Below are 20,459 nucleotides of genomic sequence, written 5' to 3' on the forward strand. Positions count from 1 at the left end.
GGGCGGTGGTGGCACCGGGACCCCGCCGGCGCTGATTCTCCAGGCCCCGGGCACCCGCATGTCCGGCGGGACCGGGTACTCGGCCTCGAAGAGGAGCCGAGCTTCGTGCTCGTGAAGGTGGCGGCGGCCGAAGCCGTTCGCCGCCGCGCCGTCGCCTGGGAAGCGTTCGACCATTCTTTGAACTGGAGACGGCGAGAGGAGAGGGAGGAATGGGGGAGAAAGGGCTCATCGGCGGTGGAGACTCTGTGCGTGCCACCGGCGCGCTGGGGTCGGCTTTATATAGGCGGAGGCGTCGCGCGTACACGTGACCGGCGCATTACGTGTGGCATGCGAGGGGACGCGCGTCGTCTCGTGTTCATTGCGCCGCCCGTGAGGCATCAATGGCGGAGGCTGATCGGCGCGGCAGCGCGCGGCAGCTTTGGCATTGATTCGCGGCGGGAAACAAGGCGATGAGGACGACGAACCGGCGAGAAGCGAGACGAGTCGCTGGTAAGGAGGGCCCGCGGCTCTTTCGCGCCAAAAACGGTTCGCCCGGCGCCCCCGAGCGCCCCCCAGCACACCGGGTTCGGGTTGGGTCCGCCGACGCCAATTTCGGCCCGAGCCGGCGAAAATTGAGCCCTTGGAGGCGTGACTGGGCCGATTTTTTAACGCCGGCGACCGAAATGTCACCTAGGAGGCCTTTTTGGGGACGCGGCTGGAGATACTCTAAACAATACCTCTTTCAAACAAAATTCTTTATCATCAACTTATACTATGTTTCATAACTTTCTCATGATATTAAACATCAAATTATTTGTCAACAGTTTCCGCAGCAACGCGAGACGTATCATCTAGTTAAATCTAAGTTAATGGAACGCACAAGGCCACTCCTGCCCTTGCGGTCGTGCCCAGAGAAAGACATCGGATCGGCTTAAAAGGAAAGGACAGAGTACCAACGAAAGCTGGATGGGCGTACGACGGTACGTGGTACACCCACTAGTGAGCTTGTCTCCACTCGTGCACTTGCATTCTCATGTAGACAGTTTGTACTGACTTTGTATCGTGGCTGGTGATGTGTATGTGGCTGCCGGTGGTGGCATGGTTAGATCGAATGAGTTGCGGGTAAAGTTTAACATGTGAGTTATTTTACCCCCCAAAAGGAAAAAATATATATTATGAATTGAGTTACTACCAGGCTATCAGGATCTAGAAACGGTCAGCATCATCAAATATTCAACCGGTCAATGAAAACCGACGGAAAGATAACCTCAGCCGGTGTTGATTTACCGGCCACTCCAATCTCCAAATGACAAGAAGATTTATTTGTTTCGGTCAATTATATCACATACACAAGTAGGAGCAATAAGCTTCCACGGGAGTATTAGTGAGAAAAATCTTGCAAGGACACAGTAGTACATGATCAGTATCTATTTTACTCGCAAAAAAATGCTCACTACCTATTTTGGCTATTTTCCATAGTAATATTGTTTACATCTTTGCAGTCGCAAGCAAGAAAATCTGAGATGGAAGTACTATATGGAACAGAGTGAAGTTCACATTCGCGACCTGTGTCCACCGAGAACTTCTGATTCGATCGGAAGCAGTACGCACGCATGGCGATCGCCGGGAGAGTGCAACGACGCACACCATGCCGCTACCCTACCATTTACACTAGCCTGCCTGTGCCCCGGCCGGCTCCGGCAGTCTAGTCTACGTACTAGTACTACTGCTTGGCCACGGCGATGGAGTTCTTGCAGTGCGCGATGGCGGCCTGGATGGCGCTCTGCAGCTCCTCCATCGTGCTCTCCTCCGACGACGTCGACACCTTCACCAGCGACCCGCCCACCGACAGGTGGCCGCTGTTCACCGGAGACGCGCGCAGCGACGCCGGCGCCGACGACAGATGCCCGCGCCGCTGCCTCCACCGCTCCCGCTCCATCGTCGCGGCGGCGCCCGGCCCGCTCACCGAGAACGTGTGCGGCCTCCGCCGCTGGCCCCGCCGGTCCCGCTCGCCGTGCCGGGAGAAGGTTGCGAGCAGCTGCTCCACCAGGGACGCCATGTACTTCTTCACCCGCTGGCCCACCTCCAGCGGCCCTCTCTTCCCCTTCACCTTCTTCCTGTCCTCCTCGGCCTTGCCGGCCGTGTCGTCTCTGCCCTCGCCTGCCCTCCACGCGCCGCCGGGGCCGGGGAAGAAAGGCGACGCCCTGGCCTTGGCCCTGTCCCTGTCATCGCTGCTGCAGCTGCTGTGGCTCGTGGCTTGACGGTGGCTGGCTTTGGCGTAGTTGTTGTGGCTGATGTCGCTGCCGACGCGGCCGAGGGGTGTCCGGGACATGTCGGCGGCGGCCGGAAGCGGAAGGACTCGGAGGGGGACGTGAGAAGGTGGAGGCGATGGAGGGAAAGGGGAGAAGGAGAAGGAGAAGTCGGGGGAGGGCGAGGAGGATAGCGGTGGCGGTGGCGGTGGGGAAGGCGTGGTTGGCATGAACAGAGGAGGAGGCGACCGTGGCCGCGGCGCGTCCATGGCTTTGAGCTGTAGGGTTTGTGCTTGCGCGCGCGCACGCGTGGTGGTAGGCAGGCAGGTTAGGTCGTCGGCAGCTATTGTGGGGGACGCAGTATGGCACGCACAAAAGAGCTGAACGAGGAACCTGTAAGGTGGAGAAGGTAAGCACAGACAAACAACAGGTGAAGAAGACAAGTAGTACTGCTAGGAGCAAGCTGATGAAGTGAGAAATGTAGTAGATATGGACTAGTATTTAAGTCGGAAAGTAACGTTAACAGGGACATATTTGACACCATGATCCAAGAAACGGTCAGCTTGACTTGTGGAGTACTCCCTCCATCAGAAAATATTTGTCAAAGAAATAAATGTATCTGAATGTAATCATTTCTTTGACAAATATTTTTGTCGGAGAAGTAGATCTATCTGAATGCAACCATTTGGTCGCTTGCTTTTAAATGCCACAACCCTGTCGGCATGCCTTGGTTTTCTTCTCCCTTCCCCTTTTTAGGCTGCCCCTTCCTTTTTCCTCGTTCCTCCTCTCCTTCTTCCTCTCTCAATGTCATGCATCGCCCTACTCGTTTCTCCTCCTCCTATTTGATCACCGCAAATCCACCCCGTAACCACTACCAAAAACCACCAGATCTTCGTCCACTTCCTGTACCAAGTCAGGGCATCAACGACCACGATAGAGCCTAAGCATAGAAATATGCTTATCACCCGCGTTGGTACACGTAGACCTCGCCCATTGTCTCCATCGCCGTTGGCCTCGAGATCAACCCTTCCTTTTATTTTGTAACTCTCATCCCTCTTCTCCTCCTTTCTCCGCCAATGTCATCCATCGTCGCATTGTCACCTGTCACCACTACCAAGACACACCGCATCATCTACCTACTTTTGATACCAAGTCGGGCCAGCGATGTTCCCCGATAGATCTGATCTCTAAGCCTGGAAAGGTGTTTATTGCCCGTTTAGTGCCAATACACGTAGACCTAGTTGATTCATTACCGCCATTGCCTTTTCGGCCTCGAGACTATCCCTACTCTTTCTTTTATTTTCTTTTTAACCCTCCACACTCTTCTCCTCCTTCCTCCTTCCTCCATCAATGACGTCCATCGCTGCATTGGCGCCTATCACCACTACTAAGAACCACTGCATCATCAACCACTTTCGCTACCAAGTCGGGGCGCTACCCTGATAGATCCGATCTCTAAGCCTCGAAAGGTGTTTATTACCCGTCTAGTGTCGGTATATGTAGAACTCATTATCATCATTATCGCCATCTCCTTTCTGACACTAAGATTAATTATCCCTCACCATCCCGCATTTCCTCCCTCTTGATTCCTCCTCCTCTTTCTTTTTTCGTCCTCTCTTCTCTCTCAATCACTAGTAAAAAAACAGGGCTTTGGTCCAGGCCGGGTCAGCCCATTAGTCCCGGTTCAGTCTAGAACCGGGACCAATGTGGGCATTGGTCCCGGTTCGTGAGCCCAGGGGGCCGGCCGGGCCACGTGGGCCATTGGTCCCGGTTCATCTGGACCTTTTGGTCCCGGTTGGTGGGATGAACCGGGACCAATGGGCCTCGCTCCTGGCCCACCACCATTGGTCCCTGTTGGTGGCTTGAACCGGGACCAAAGGCTCCCCTTTAGTCCCGGCTCATGTCACCAACCGGGACCAATGAGGTGCCTATATATACCCCTCGCTCGCGAGCAGAGCACCCCAGTGCTCTGTTTTTCTCTGGCCGAGGGGGAGAGGGCTTTGTGGTGCTCTAGCTCACCTCCTATGCACATGAGGTGTTCGATGGAATGCCCGAGCCACACTACTTAAGCTTTCTCCTCTCGAAGCTCGACCTCCAAGCTCCATTTTCCTCGAGATTTGTCTAGATTTAGCGGTCCGTCACGCCCCGTCCCCGTCTTCACCGCCGTCGATCACCCGCGCCGATCTCATCACCGACACCACCGTGGTGAGCCTCTTGTTCTTATCTTCTTTCTGAAAGGAAAAATATTCTTACTTGTATGTTTAGATAGATACTTGTATCATTTTCTTACATTTATTATTGCATCTTATATAGTGCGATGGTTTTGGTATCCGCCCCCGTCGGCCCTCGTCCTGTCTATGATTCGGATGTGGTATGTATATTATCTTTATAACTATTGGTTCATTTATTGTTTATGAAAATTATGCCGACCAACGTGACATAGATTTTATTTATCTAGGATGTATGTGAATCGGAAATGCCAACCGACCCTATTGTCGAGAGGTTAAATTTAGTTGAAGAAGAAAACAATTTGTTGAAGGAAAAAATAAAAAAAATTGAGGAGGAGAAGATGATATTGGAGTTGCATGTTGCGGATGTCGTCGATGATCACAAGATCAAGATGGATGCAATGCGCTTGAAGATTAGAAAGATTAGAAAATATGCCATTCATACCGAGGCTTGGTATCATTATGCCGTTGGATCAATTGTTACCTTGGTTGCGATTATGATCGCATTTGTTTTCGCATTGAAATGTTTTACATAGTTTCAATGTATGGTTTAATTAATTAGATGCTCTGGAGAGCTATATGTTGTTAGATGAGAACTATGTATGCACTTTGGTTTTAATGTGATGATGAACTTCTATTAATTTGGACACTTAATTATATATAATGCACGCAGATGAACCGGCAATGGATGTACGGTGACAGACACACCCGCGAGTACATTAAGGGCGTGCATGAGTTTCTCGATGCGGCTGAGGCAAACAAGCAGAATGGTTTTATGTGTTGTCCATGCACTGAATGTGGGAATACGAGGTCTTACTCTAACCGGAAAATCCTTCACTCCCACCTGCTTTACAAGGGTTTCATGCCACACTATAATGTTTGGACGAGGCACGGAGAAATAGGGGTTATGATGGAAGACGGCGAAGAAGAAGACTACGATGACAACTATGTGCCCCCTGAATACGGTGATGCTGCAACGGGGGGAGCTGGTGAAGATCAAGAGGAACCAGACGATGTGCCCAATGATGCTGCAACGGGTGAAGCTGCTGAAGATCAAGAGGAACCAGACGATGTGCCCGATGATGATGATCTCCGCCGGGTCATTGTCGATGCAAGGACGCAATGCATTAGTCAAAAGGAGAAGCTGAAGTTCGATCGCATGTTAGAGGATCACAAAAAAGGGTTATACCCCAATTGCGAAGATGGCAACACAAAGCTCGGTACCGTACTGGAATTGCTGCAGTGGAAGGCAGAGAATGCTGTGGCTGACAAAGGATTTGAGAAGCTACTGAAAATATTGAAGAAGAAGCTTCCAAAGGATAACGAATTGCCCGACAGTACATACGCAGCAAAGAAGGTCGTATGCCCTCTAGGATTGGAGGTGGAGAAGATACATGCATGCCCTAATGACTGCATCCTCTACCGCGGTGCATACAAGGATCTGAACGCATGCCCGGTATGCGGTGCATTGCGGTATAAGATCAGACGAGATGACCCTGGTGATGTTGACGGCGAGCCCCCCAGGAAGAGGGTTCCTGCGAAGGTGATGTGGTATGCTCCTATAATACCACGGTTGAAACGTCTGTTCAAAAACGAAGAGCATGCCAAGTTGATGCGATGGCACAGTGAGAACCGAAAGAAAGATGGGAAGTTGAGAGCACCCGCTGACGGGTCGCAGTGGAGAAAAATCGAGAGAAAGTACTGGGATGAGTTTGCAAAGGACCCAAGGAATGTATGGTTTGCTTTAAGCGCGGATGGCATTAATCCTTTCGGGGAGCAGAGCAGCAATCACAGCACCTGGCCCGTGACTCTATGTATGTATAACCTTCCTCCTTGGATGTGCATGAAGCGGAAGTTCATTATGATGCCAGTTCTCATCCAAGGCCCTAAGCAACCCGGCAACGAAATTGATGTGTACCTAAGGCCATTAGTTGAAGAACTTTTACAGCTGTGGAATGAAAACGGTGTACGTACGTGGGATGAGCACAGACAGGAGGAATTTAACCTTAAGGCGTTGCTGTTCGTGACCATCAACGATTGGCCCGCTCTCAGTAACCTTTCAGGACAGACAAACAAAGGATACCACGCATGCACGCACTGTTTAGATGACACTGAAAGTATATACCTGGACAAATGCAGGAAGAATGTGTACCTGGGCCATCGTCGATTTCTTCCGACCAACCATCAATGTCGAAAGAAAGGCAAGCATTTCAAAGGCGAGGCAGATCACCGGAAGAAGCCCGCCATGCGCACCGGTGATCACGTGCTTGCTATGGTCAATGATTTACACTACGTAATCTTTGGAAAGGGTCCCGGTGGACTAGCTGTTCCGAATGACGCTGAGGGACACGCACCCATGTGGAAGAAGAAATCTATATTTTGGGACCTACCCTACTGGAAAGACCTAGAGGTCCGCTCCTCAATCGACGTGATGCACGTGACGAAGAACCTTTGCGTGAACCTGCTAGGCTTCTTGGGCGTGTATGGGAAGACAAAAGATACACCTGAGGCACGGGAGGACCTGCAACGTTTGCACGAAAAAGACGGCATGCCTCCGAAGCAGTATAAAGGTCCTGCCAGCTACGCTCTTACGAAAGAAGAGAAAGAAATCTTCTTTGAATGCCTGCTCAGTATGAAGGTCACGACTGGCTTCTCGTCGAATATAAAGGGAATAATAAATATGCCAGAGAAAAAGTTTCAGAACCTAAAGTCTCATGACTGCCACGTGATTATGACGCAACTGCTTCCGGTTGCATTGAGGGGGCTTCTACCGGAAAACGTCCGATTAGCCATTGTGAAGCTATGTGCATTCCTCAATGCAATCTCTCAGAAGGTGATCGATCCAGAAATCGTACCAAGGCTAAGGAGTGATGTGGCGCAATGTCTTGTCAGTTTCGAGCTGGTGTTCCCACCATCCTTCTTCAATATCATGACGCACGTCCTAGTTCATCTAGTCGACGAGATTGTCATCCTGGGGCCCGTATTTCTACACAATATGTTCCCCTTTGAGAGGTTCATGGGAGTCCTAAAGAAATATGTCCGTAATCGCGCTAGGCCAGAAGGAAGCATCTCCATGGGCCATCAAACAGAGGATGTTATCGGGTTTTGTGTTGACTTCATTCCTGGCCTTAACAAGATAGGTCTCCCTAAATCGCGGTATGAGGGGAGACTGACTGGAAAAGGCACTCTTGGAAGAGACTCAATAATATGCAGGGACGGATATTCTTGGTCTCAAGCACACTACACAGTTCTACAGAACTCTACCTTGGTGACCCCGTATGTCGATGAACACAAGAACAGTCTGCGCTCCAAACACCCGGAGCAGTGCGACGACTGGATTACATGTGAACACATCAGGACTTTCAGCAGTTGGTTGGAAACACGTCTCAGAGGTGACAACACTGTTTGTGATGAGTTGTACTTGTTGTCCAGGGGACCATCTTTGACTGTATTGACTTACAAAGGATACGAGATAAATGGGAATACATTTTACACGATCGCCCAAGATCAAAAGAGCACCAACCAAAACAGCGGTGTCCGCTTTGATGCAGCAACCGAGAGCGGAAAGGATACATATTATGGTTACATAGTGGACATATGGGAACTTGACTACGGACCTGATTTTAAGGTCCCTTTGTTTAAGTGCAAATGGGTCAATCTGTTAGGCGGCGGGGTACAGGTAGACCCACAGTACGGAATGACAACAGTGGATCTGAAAAATCTTGGGTACACTGACGAACCGTTCGTCCTAGCCAATGATGTGGCACAGGTTATCTATGTGAAGGACATGTCTACCAAACCGAGAAAAAGAAAAGATAAGGAAGCGAATACATCATACGATGAGCCAAAGCGCCACATAGTTCTTTCAGGAAAAAGGGACATCCTGGGAGTGGACGGCAAGACAGACATGTCTGAAGATTATGAAAAGTTTCATGAAATTCCTCCCTTCAATGTCAAGGCTGACCCAAGCATCCTGATAAACAATGAAGATTATCCATGGTTACGGCGCAATAAGCAAATGACACAAGCGAAGAAAAAGTGAAGACTTTCTCCCGCAACTTTGTAACACACGAACATGCTACCATTGTCCGTTTTGTACATGCACATGCTATGTGGGTGAAATTATGATACCATCCCAACTTTCAACTTTTTCAGAGTTCATTTGAAATGCTTTCATGTCTTATGGTTCGGCCCTCGTAATACCATGACCATTAGTCCCTGGCCCATGCCAACTTTCAAACCGGGACTAAAGGGTTGGTCCTCGTTGCGGGCCGAGTTTAGTCCCACCTCGCCAACCGAAGGGGGCTCACACCGGTTTATAAGCCCTTCCCTCTCTGCCTTGTTGAGCTCCTCTCAAAGTGAAAATAGATGCCCTAATAGAGAAAAGTTTAACCTAAATTCATAGTGAATTTCTCTGAAATTCATAGAAATTTACTAGGAATTTAGGTTGAATTTTCTCTATAAGCGCATCTATTCTCATTTTTTAGTAAGTTAATCACAAACTTGTGATTCAAACAATTTTCAAAGAATTCAAATTTTAACTATTCAAATTTGAAAACTAATGGCACTAACAGAAAGTTTATAATTTTTCTAAAACTAATGGCACTAACAGAAAGTTTATAATTTTGCTAACCTAAAAGCAAACAAAATTAAAAATTAAAGCAAAAACAAAAGAAAATAAATAATGCAAAAAACAAATCAGAAAAACAGGAAAAAACTATTTTTATAGTAAAGTTAATCACAAAATAAAATAAATAAAGCAACAAAGAAAACAAAAAAACTAAAAAAGTGTTTTCAAATTTGAAAACTAATGGCACTAACAGAAAGTTTATAATTTTTCTAAAACTAATGGCACTAACAGAAAGTTTATAATTTTGCTAACCTAAAAGCAAACAGAATTAAAAATTAAAGCAAAAAACAAAAGAAAATAAATAATGCAAAAAACAAATCAAAAAAACAGGAAAAAACTATTTTTATAGTAAAGTTAATCACAAAATAAAATAAATAAAGCAACAAAGAAAACAAAAAAACTAAAAAAGTGTTTTCAAATTTGAAAACTAATGGCACTAACAGAAAGTTTATAATTTTTCTAAAACTAATGGCACTAACAGAAAGTTTATAATTTTGCTAACCTAAAAGCAAACAGAATTAAAAATTAAAGCAAAAAACAAAAGAAAATAAATAATGCAAAAAACAAATCAAAAAAACAGGAAAAACTATTTTTATAGTAAAGTTAATCACAAAATAAAATAAATAAAGCAACAAAGAAAACAAAAACTAAAAATTATTTTCAAATTTGAAAACTAATGGCATTAACAAAAAGTTTATAATTTTTCTAAAACTAAAAGCATAAAGAATTAAAAAATAAAGCAAAAACAAAAGAAAATAAATAAAGCAACAAAAAACAAAAAAATGCCACCTACTGGGCCACCACGGCCTGAATACGACTAGAAACCCTACCATGGGCCAGGATTCAGGCCCGCAGCAGGCCCAGTAGGCCCACAGGCATTGCAGTGACAGATTAGGCCCGAAAGCCTGCAGTTGAGAGGAGCTCGGGAGGGTGGGCGCAGCAGCGCTTATAAACCACTCCCGAGCCCTCTCAACTAGCGAGGTGGGACTAAACTTTTGGGCGCGGGGCAGCACAAGGCCATTGGTCCCGGTTGGTGGGAAGAACTGGGACCAAAGGGGGCATTGGTCCCGGTTCGTTGCACCAACCGGGACCAATGGATCCCTTTGGTCCCGGTTCGCCTCACCAACCGGGACCAAAGGCCGCCGCTTCCCGCCCTTTGGGCTGCTGAAAAGAGGCCTTTGGTCCCGGTTGGTGGCACCAACCGGGACTAAAGGGGGGCATTGGTCCCGGGTTGAGCCACGAACCGGGACCAATACCTTTCCTATATAACCAAACACTTAGGAAATTTCCCCCACCCGCCATTCTTCTCTCCAAACGCCGCCAGGCTGCTGCGCTGCTCCTCGACGCCGGCTGCCCCGACGTCGCCGTCGCCTCCCCTAGCCGCCCGAGGTCGCCGTCGCCGCCCGCTCGCCGTCGCCCGTGCCCTCGCCCGACGCCGTCGCCGATCGCCGCCCTGCCCCGACGCGCGTCGCGCGCCCCGGCCCACCCGTCGCCGTCGCCCTGCCCCGCCCGTCGCCGTCGCCCCTGCCCCGCCCGTCGTCGTCGCCCCGCCCCGCCCGTCGCCGTCGCCCCCGCCCCGCCCGTCGCCGTCGCCCCGGCCCGCCCGTTGCCGTCGCCCTGCCCATTGGTCCGGCCGGCGCCTCTCCCCTATTTTTTTATATATTATATATGCTTGTGTATATTGCCTCTTTGTGTATATTATGTATATATGTCAGTATATGTATTGTGTATATTGCTTCTTTTCAGATTTTTTTCATATATATGTTTGTATTTTGTATTTTTCTTTTTATAAAAATGTATATATGTTTTTATGTTCTCTGTGTATATATGTTCATATATGCAAAAGTTAGGTTTAAATATTTAGAAAAGGATTATCTATATATGTTCTCTGATTTAGTACATTTTAGGTTACTTTCATTTTTAGAAAAGTTTTATATATTTAGGAGAGGAAAAAGGAAAATAAGAAGAGGAAAAAGGAGAAGAAGAGGAGAGGAAGAAAAGGAAGAGGAGAAGAAGAAAGGAATAGAGGAGAAGAAGAAAAAATAGAAAAAATTTCTATTTTTCTTCTTCTCCTCTATTCCTTTCTTCTCCTCTTTTTTCTTCTTTTTTTCTTCGATCTTCTCCTCTATTCCTTTCTTCTTCTCCTCTTTTTATTTCTTCTTCGTTTTCTTCAACACGAGGGGGGGGGGGTCGATATAACCCCCTCCCGATAGGAAAGTTTTATATAGAAAGTTACAATTTTAGAAAAGTTTTATATATGCAAAAGTTACAATTTTAGAAAAAGAAGGATAGGAAAGAAGAAAATAAGAAGAGGAAAGAAAGAAGAAGAGGAGAGGAAAAGAAGAGGAGAAATAAAATAAGAAGAAGAAAAAGAAGAAAAAGAAGAGGAGAAGAAGAAAGGAATAGTGGAGAGGAAGAGAAAATAGAATATTCTATTTTCTCTTCCTCTCCACTATTCCTTTCTTCTTCTCCTTTTTTCTTCTTTTTTTCTTCGATCTTCTCCTCTAGCTATTCCTTTCTTCTTCTCCTCTTTCTTCTTCTTCTTCTTCTTCTTCTTCTTCTTCTTCTTCTTCTTCTTCTTCTTCTTCTTCTTCTTCTTCTTCTTCTTCTTCTTCTTCTTCTTCTTCTTCTTAATTTTTATCGGGAACGAGGGTGTCGAGGATCGCCGAGGGGTCGAGGGTCGGGAACTAGGGTAGAGGGTCGAGGGTCGTTAAGGGGTCAAGGGTCGAGGGTTTCAGTGTCGAGGGTTCGAGGGTTCTATAGGGTCTAGGGATTGAGGGTCGAGGGTTCCAGGGTCGTCTAGGGGTCGAGGGTTCCAGGGTCGTCGAGGGTTCGAGGGGTCGAGAGAGGTTTCCTAGTGTCAAAGTATTGAAGAAATCCATGGCTTCATCATTAGCCGGAAGTAACCAGGGCATGACGAAGTCCTCCAAAGTTATTTTGGAATGGTGTCCCGGATAGGATAATTTGCCTTTTTGTATGAATTTCAGCAAAGGCCTTCCAAATAATTATATTTGGAAGGTGTTGCTGAACTTTGTACCAAAAAGCGAATTATCTTATCTGGGACTCCATTCCAAAATAACTTTGGAGAGCTTCGTACCATCATGCACATGTTACTTTCGCCTAATGATGAAGACATGGTTTTGTTGAATCCTTTGACACTAGGCAACCTTCCGACCCCTCGACGATCCTCTCGAACATGAGAGGAAGAACAGGATAAAAAAGAAGAGGAAGAAGAAAAAAAAGAGGAGAAGAAAGAATAGAGGAGTTCTTCTCCTCTATTCTTTCTTCTCCTCTTTTTTTCTTCTTCTTCCTCTTTTTTTATCGGGAACGAGGGTCGTCGAGGGACATATAGATGTAGTGTCGTCGTTGTCGATATATACCCCCTCCCGATAGCTTCAACACGTGGGGGGGGGGTCGAGGCCACTAATTAATATATATGATTCCTTACTATGATTAGGTAGCTAGTTCTACGTTTGGCACTAATATATCCATCTGTCATGTTTGAATAATAATTGCCATGTTGTAAATATTTGTAGAAACTATGGACACCGCCCTAGACGAAGCAAAAGAAGCGTTGTTGAGGGACATAATCGCAGAAGGAAGTGATGCCGTCTCGTTGTTTCTCAACGACACCGATGGTCTGGAAGGAGAGGGTGAACAAGCTGGCTACGGTGACCTAATGCCGGTGCAAGAAGAAGAACATGAGGACGGCTCCGGTGACCCAATGCCGGTGCAAGAAGGAGACCGTGATGACGGCTCCGGTGACCGAACCGAGTCCGGCCAGGTATATATATTAGTTAAGCCTGTGCTGACTAGCTGATTGATGCATTCATTGTTTTGGTATGTACACATATTAATTAAGTCTTTGTTCTTTTTTCTAGCCCTCCGGATCGAGCACAACTTCGGTAAAGAGACGAGGCCCGAAGAAAAAGTTGAGCTCGGATGAAAAGTTTGAGATCATAGCAATCGCGCCCGACGGCCAACCGATTGAACCCCTCCGGACAAAGAGCGCATTTGTTGCTCAGTGCGGGGTTCTGGTTAGGGACAAGATCCCGATAAGCATCCAGCAATGGTTTAAGCCGGCTACAGAAGACCCTGAGGTGTCTTATGTCAATGATATGCAGAAAAATGATCTTTGGACTGAGCTGAAGTCAAATTTCACCCTACCGCCAGAGGATAATCCAGAGAACCCAGTTAAAGAGCAATTAATCAAGTCTTTTGCTCTTAAGAGGATGGCAGAACTATTCAGGAGGTGGAAGAAAGAGCTGAATAAGTTTGTCGAAAATAATGAGACACCAGAATTCAAGGGCAGATATGAGAAGATCAGAGATCACTGGCCCGCATTTGTGGCCCACAAGACATCGGAAAAGAGTAAGAAGATGTCGGCGACAAACAAGCAAAATGCTGCGAAGAAGATGCTTCACCATCGCACGGGGTCAGGTGGCTACCTCGTAGCCCGGCCTAAGTGGGCCAAGACTGAGAATGATCTGGTTGATAAAGGGATCGAACCAGAGACAATTAGCTGGCCAGACCGTTGCCGGACTTGGTTCTTCGGGGCTGGCGGAACCTTGGACCCTGTAACAGGGAAGTGCATTTGGACGAACGATCAAATGGACATACCAGTCAGGAAGCTTAAGCAGTATATCGAAGCAGCGCAGCAAGGGAAGTTCTTTCCAGACAGAGAGAACGACGAGCTCACAATGGCCCTCGGGAATCCTGAGCACCCTGGACGGACACGAGGCACGCCAGGCTCCATTCCGTGGAAGGTTGGGTTTCCGGACGCAGGCGGTTACAAATCCCATGAGAGGAGGAAAAAAGTGCAGCAGACCCAAATGCAGGCGCTGCAAGCAAGGGTAGACGCGATAGAGGAACGAGAAGCAAATCGCAGCAAACGTACTGCCGAAGCCTCCCCCGAAGCTACCCCGCCATCTCAGCGCAGAAGCAGCGTGGCTTCCACCGAGCTGCTTCAGCCGGAGCATGCCTTGATGGCTCCTGCCAGCTATCCCGTGGATGCTATCACGGAGTCTCAAAATTGCCACCTTATGACGCAATGGATGAATTTGAAGGTCAAGGCGGCTGTTGGCTCTGTTTATCCTACTGAACCCGGCGCAACTTTTCACTGCCGGCCGATTCCAGAAGGATATGCTAGGGTGATGGTGGATGAAATAACGGAGGGATTTGAGGACCTCCAGCTTGACCACCCTACCGGTGAAGGGGAGACTCGGCTGGGGTCTGCTCTGAAGACTCCATGCCTATGGCGGAAGGAGCTCATCAACCTTCCGAACTGGACGCCTCCGCCTCCTCCTCCTCCTCCGGCGAGTCAGGGCACTCCGCCTCCTCCACCGCCTCCTCCTCCGGCGAGTGACGATCAGGGCCCTCGGCCGGCTCCTTCTCCGGCGCGTGGCGGCACTCCGCCTCCTTCTCCGCCTGCGCCGACGCGCCCGAGCAGCCAGCCTCCTCCTTCTCCGCCTCGTCAGCAAGGGCGGAAGAGACCTGCCGCCGCTCCAGCTGCTCCGGCGCGTCGTAGTCCTTCTCCTCCGCCTCGTAAGCAAGTAAAGAAGACAACCGCTCCGTCTGCTCGGTCGGCGTCTAGCAGTACAACCAGAGGCGGGAGGACATACAGATTCGGTCCTTCTCTGAAGACTCCAGAGAAGTTACCATATGAGAGGACCCCGGAGGAGAACGCCGAGATCGCGCGAACCGAAGTGGATGACTGGTTTCAAGGGTTGAGAGCAAAGAGACATCCACCTCCGGAGGAGAAGGTAGATCCGGTGAAAGTGAAGCGCACTCTGGCTGCCCTGGCAAAACCACCCAAGTCTCCGCCGAAAGGCAACTATGAGCGCATTATTGCAAAGACATGGGCCGAAGCGGAGCGGTCGGGAAGTACAGTCAGTGATCAAAGGCTGAAAGAACGACGAGCAGCTGGGAAACAAATTGCCCAGCTCGGCGAACAAGCGAAGCAATCGTGCCCCCCCCCTCAAGGTGCCTAGCGACATCGTCGATCCGAGGATGGTGCCCGGTTATGGCAATGTTGACGATTACCTGCCCGACGATGTACATTATGATCCCATGGAGGTGCAGATACACAGATACGAGTACGGGAAGCCTCTCGTCAAAGATGAAAAATCTTTAACAACGATGATGCGAAGATTACATGATTGGTACTTGAAAATCTGCAGAGAGTCTGGGGGGAGGAGTACTTTGTATGCGAGAGTTAAACCGGAGCATGACCTCGTTGGAATTGAACTGTTGCCTATTCCATTTGAGGAGTTCTATCAGTTTTTCAATCAATTGGCCCTCGATAAAACAACGATCACCTGCTACTGTCTGTAAGTACTACTACTTCTGTCATTAAGTCTCTCTATATAGCTCATCTCTTTCATTGCATGTATTTATAATTATCCTCACTATATTATGCAGAATGAAGATCGCCGAATTGAAGAAAAGACAAATCGGTGATATTGGGTTCGTTAACACATATCTCATAGATGCAACTGAGGTTCAACATCGTCCCGGAGATACCGAGGCCAACTTGCTACGATCATTCAAAAAAATGAAAACAAAGATATAATACTCTTTCCTTACAACTTCAAGTGAGTGTTACTGTCTTGTGCATATTCGGTTTCCCTTATATATTAGTCCAGGTTATAGTAATGTAATTGATGAGTTATGCATGCGTGTGCAGTTTCCACTATATTCTCCTAGAGATTAGGCTTGAGCAGGGAGTAGTAACCGTCTTGGACTCTAAACGAAAAGATCCCCAGGAGTATGCGGACATGACTGAAATCCTCAAGAAGTAAGTTAAATCGATCATTATCCACCATATCAGCAACTTTGTTCATTTCCTGATATCAAGTAATTGTTTTCTTTGTCCGGCAGGGTTTGGAGAAAATTCACCAGAAAAGTTCCGGGACTGCCGAAGGAGCTGGAATTTAGACACCCGAAAGTAAGTACTATAGTAGCATGTTCCGCGCATCTCCTAGTGATTCAAGCGCTAGTTTCATCAATACCATTTAGCATTCTTGCTTATCAGTTTGATTGACCTCTATTTCTTGTAAAGTGGTTGTGGCAGGAACAAGGGAATGATTTCTGTGGATACTACGTCTGCGAGTCCATCCGCCACACGACCTGTGAGCGGGGCGGGTACTCTGACGAACAATATGAAGTACGTAAATAACAACATTCACAATTTTATTTTATTACCATCATTTGTATTGAGTTTCATTCATTCATATATATATGTATTGACCCCCTTCTTCAAATTAGATGTTTCGGAAGCGGGATGAACTCCTAGCACCAGCTCGCATGCGAGCAATTCAAGAGGAATTGGCGGCATTCTTTCTTGACCACGTGATCGCTGAAGACGGAGAATACTATGTGGACCATGAGTCCGTATGATTATATTTGTAAGAGATAATTATTGTATATATGTAGCCGGTAGTGTCGGATAGATATACGAGAACTTGTTGTTCGACCAATCTCTCGGAGAAGGAGAGGTGGTCGATATCACTTCTCTCTGTATGCATATATGTTCATGACGATCTTCTGTTTCCTTCGTTTGCTTACTAGCTAACTAGCGTGTCTAGTCCTCTCTATACGTATGTATAGTACGTAGCGTCGACCAAGCACGGACATAAGAGAGGACACTTCTCTCTATTAATTATAGCTAGCTAACACAATATATGAAACACCTAAATTAACCCCCCAAAACCCCCAACCCCCCCCCCTTTCAAAAAAAAACAAAAACCCCAGCCACAGAAATGCTGACGCGTGGATGCCTATTGGTTCCGGTTGGTGCCACCAACCGGGACCAAAGGGTCTCCTGCCTGGGCTCCGCGCACAGGCCACGTGGAGGCCCATCAGTCCTGATTCTGGATTGAACCGGGACTAAAGGGGCAGGGCATTAGTACCGACACTTTAGTCCCGGTTCAGGAACCGGGACTAAAGGCCCTTACGAACCGGGACAACAGGCCCTTTTTCTACCAGTGAATGGAGCCTTAACCAATCCAAAATGACCTGTTACCACCCTCAGACTTGAGTGTATTTGATGAAAGGAATTTATTGGTATATTGTTCTCCTTTAATAATCGGTTGTCATATATAATCTTAATATTGGCAATGGTTCATTACTCCGTTTACTAAACTCCAAATATGGGCACAAGGTATTAGAGAAAACTCTAAGTCTTAAATGGGAACATAGGTGGACTATTCTTAGGTTGTGATTGTAATGAAGGGATTACAATAATATCATTTGTCAATATGATTTCCCATGTTTTAATGTTTGATTGGCCTTTCCTCCCTATTTTTGTGGCAAATTTTGCATACACCAAATTATAAAATAATAAAGCCTCATAGTTTAGCAATTAGCCCCACTCCGAATTAGACTACTCATAGTGAGAGTAACATAGGTAGTAACATGCATGCCACATAGACAAAAAAATTGACATGACAAGTAATTAAAGAGGAGAGACACATATGGGGTAACATAGCTTGTTACCATTATGTAGCACTTCCCAATAAAGAATGACTATATAAAGTAATAAATTAAAGTCTCTATGTTATCACACCTATCACCTATGACACTACCCACTATATTCACCATGGAAGTATTAACATACTCACCACTATGACCAACCTTGGTGTAACAGTAGATTAAGGTATCATCTAACTATGTTGTGGGTAGGGATAAAAGTGGAGTGGAAACTTTCTGTTTTTCCAGAGGAAAAATGAAAACGGAGAGGAAATATGAAAACGAAAGTGAAAATGGATTTTTTTATACGGAAAAGGAAACAAAAATGGAACAGAGTTTTTCAGTGGAATGGGTGTGGAAATAGAACTTTCCATTTCCGTGAATATGGAATTTCCGTTTTGATTGTAGCCCAACCATCAAACAACACATAATGACACAACGAGTAGAATGGATCATTTGTGGCCCAACTTGTACTATCAGACATGTACTCAGCTTGACCCTATAATCAATTGTCCGGTACTACTACGATACTAAGCTAAGTTGCTAACATGATGATATTATTTTTTAGCCATGTTAAGAATTCATTAAATTTGTTTTCTTTGTGTATTTCTCTATAATTCAAGGGGTTTTTAAGTTCCGGTCAACGCCCACTTCTGTTTCCGTGTCAGCTTTGTATTTGCTGCGTGTCCATTTCGAGTAGTATTTGTTTCCGTATTCATTTTCGTGGTTTCTGTATTCATTTCCACTTCTGCAAAAATATATGAAAACAAATGCGGTAGCACTCAGTCCCGTCTCCATTTTCATCCCTAGTTGTGGGGCTACCTAAATTTCTATTTTCATACCTAATTCTCCCACCACTGATAGACTAATAGATTCATCCCAACGTGCTCAACAAGTTGAGTCCTAACCACTCGCAAAAAGAAAAAAGTTGAGTCCTGACTAGGCCTAGTTGGCTAAGATTACTGGACCCTGACTTCACGGGACTTTATGGCTTATACTCCCTCTGTATCGAAATACATGTCGTTGGAGTAGCAGTCTGCTACTCCAGCGACATGTATTTCGGTACAGAGGGAGTAGTAAACTTCAAAAGTGCATATCTTCATTTGCTAGCAGTATTTTGATTGAGTGGATATATGCAATTGCTCCCTTCGAGTTAAACCGACACGGCTAAAGTAGTGTGCTAAAACGCCATGCACATGCAGTATACTCATTGATTATCCAAACTTTTAAGACGAACAGTAGAGAGCCGCAATCTGGGATGACACGCCATGTAGTAGTATCATTTGCTGATAATTCGACATGGCCCACGGCAATCGGGCCGCTCGACCGGTGGCGCGTTCAATGTGCTCCGCCGTATCTTTGATGTGTACACGCACCTGTAGCTCCATACGGACCATCACGACGCACGCGGTGCCCCCCGCCCGAAGCAACCCGAGCCGTACATGCATGCATGATTGATTATAACCCGCCAGCTCAAGAACTTTCCGGCCACCAGTTCACGCAGTTCCGTCTCTCCTCCCGCCTAAAATAAACCAGCAGGACGACAGACGCCGCACTGCATGCCCACATTTCACAAACTAGCATGCATGCATGATGCACCATGCAGAGCCAGCCAAGAGCACGCCTGCAATCGGAGTCGTCCGGCCCAGGGATCTACATGCTTCATGCTTGTCACCGCTCGATCAACAGGGTTAAATAAAACGGAGCCAGCAGCAGCTCACATGCACGCATGAGTGCGTGCATGGTGAAGACTGATGCTTTTGTTCTGGGCCGCGCCGCGTCACGTTGCACCGCGCGCATGATTGGGACGAGGATGGCGTCCACGGACGGGGCCCTTCCCCTCTTGGGCTCTTCCCCCTGTCCCTGCCCCCCAACCAGCTCCCCCGAGAGCGAGAGCGATTTCCAACCGCGACGCCTTCGAACGCGTAGACGTCGCCGGTAAAGCGATGTGCGCCGTACTGCCGTCGTTTCTGATGTCCGTATCGAATGGGGAGAGAGAGGAGTGCTGCGACGCGCTTCGCCTCCTTAATTATGTTTACTTCACTCCACTGCTTGCTCGGCAATCATTCCAGGGGAGATCGGTACATCTAATTAAGCTGGATTTGCTGTGGCTGAAGCTCTCCGACGCTTCGATCCGAACAAGCGGAGCAGAGGAGCGACCCACACGTGGCCGGCGGCAGGGCGCTCGCCGGAGCGGGACAAGGAGGGCCAGCTCGGCTCGGCGGCACGCCCGGCCGGCCGGTCACATGACTCGGCAACGATTCCCGGCGTCGCCTTCACAGTTTGAACGGGGCCGAGCACCGAACCAGGCAACCAGCTGGTGTACGGGTGCAGGGTGGTACCGGCGGCGCTCCATCAGGCCGGTAGTGGCGCCGTCTAATTTGTTGTTAGTGGTAGTAGTACAATTAGGACCCGATTAGGCGTCCATACGGAAGGACTAAGGAGGGTGTCGCGTGCAGATCGATCCCAGTAGGTGAGCTGTTGTATTGGCGGGTGCTGTAGCATGCAGTCGGTTGCCCGGTCCTTGTGCTTGGTCACTCGCTTTCCCGGGCTTTGGCGCCTTGATTTGCTAATCAGAGGAGACAAAGATGGACTTGCCAAGTGACAATGTCTGGGAAGGGTGCGCAATCTGCCCAGAGATTCGTTGCCCCGGACCATCTTGTCTTGAGCGATGCTAATCATACCAGGCTCAGTATCCCAAAGATGCTCGTAGGATTAGATGTGCGTGCGTGGACTCACAAGACCGGATAAATGTATGTGTGTATATGTCGACATCTATTATTTCTGTGCTTAGAATAGATGAAAGATTAATGAAGAAGAGGGCACATCAGCATGTAGATTTAGTCTGTAACAAAATTGGCCGTAAGCCTAAGAGCATCTCTAGAAAATCCCTTGGTCTAAAGT

General features: G+C 47.6%; 1 protein-coding gene across 1 annotated transcript; it reads right to left on the reverse strand.

Annotated features, from left to right (window-relative positions):
• Positions 1 to 1,333: 1,333 nt before the first annotated feature.
• Positions 1,334 to 2,672, reverse strand: LOC123107157 (probable BRI1 kinase inhibitor 1). The gene has a single exon (XM_044529161.1). It carries the CDS (start codon positions 2,495 to 2,497, stop codon positions 1,703 to 1,705), a length of 795 nt encoding a protein of 264 aa, XP_044385096.1. The 5' UTR covers positions 2,498 to 2,672; the 3' UTR covers positions 1,334 to 1,702.
• Positions 2,673 to 20,459: the final 17,787 nt, after the last annotated feature.

Source organism: Triticum aestivum, chromosome 5A, assembly GCF_018294505.1.
Source record: "Triticum aestivum cultivar Chinese Spring chromosome 5A, IWGSC CS RefSeq v2.1, whole genome shotgun sequence".
NCBI classification, from domain to species: domain Eukaryota; kingdom Viridiplantae; phylum Streptophyta; class Magnoliopsida; order Poales; family Poaceae; genus Triticum; species Triticum aestivum.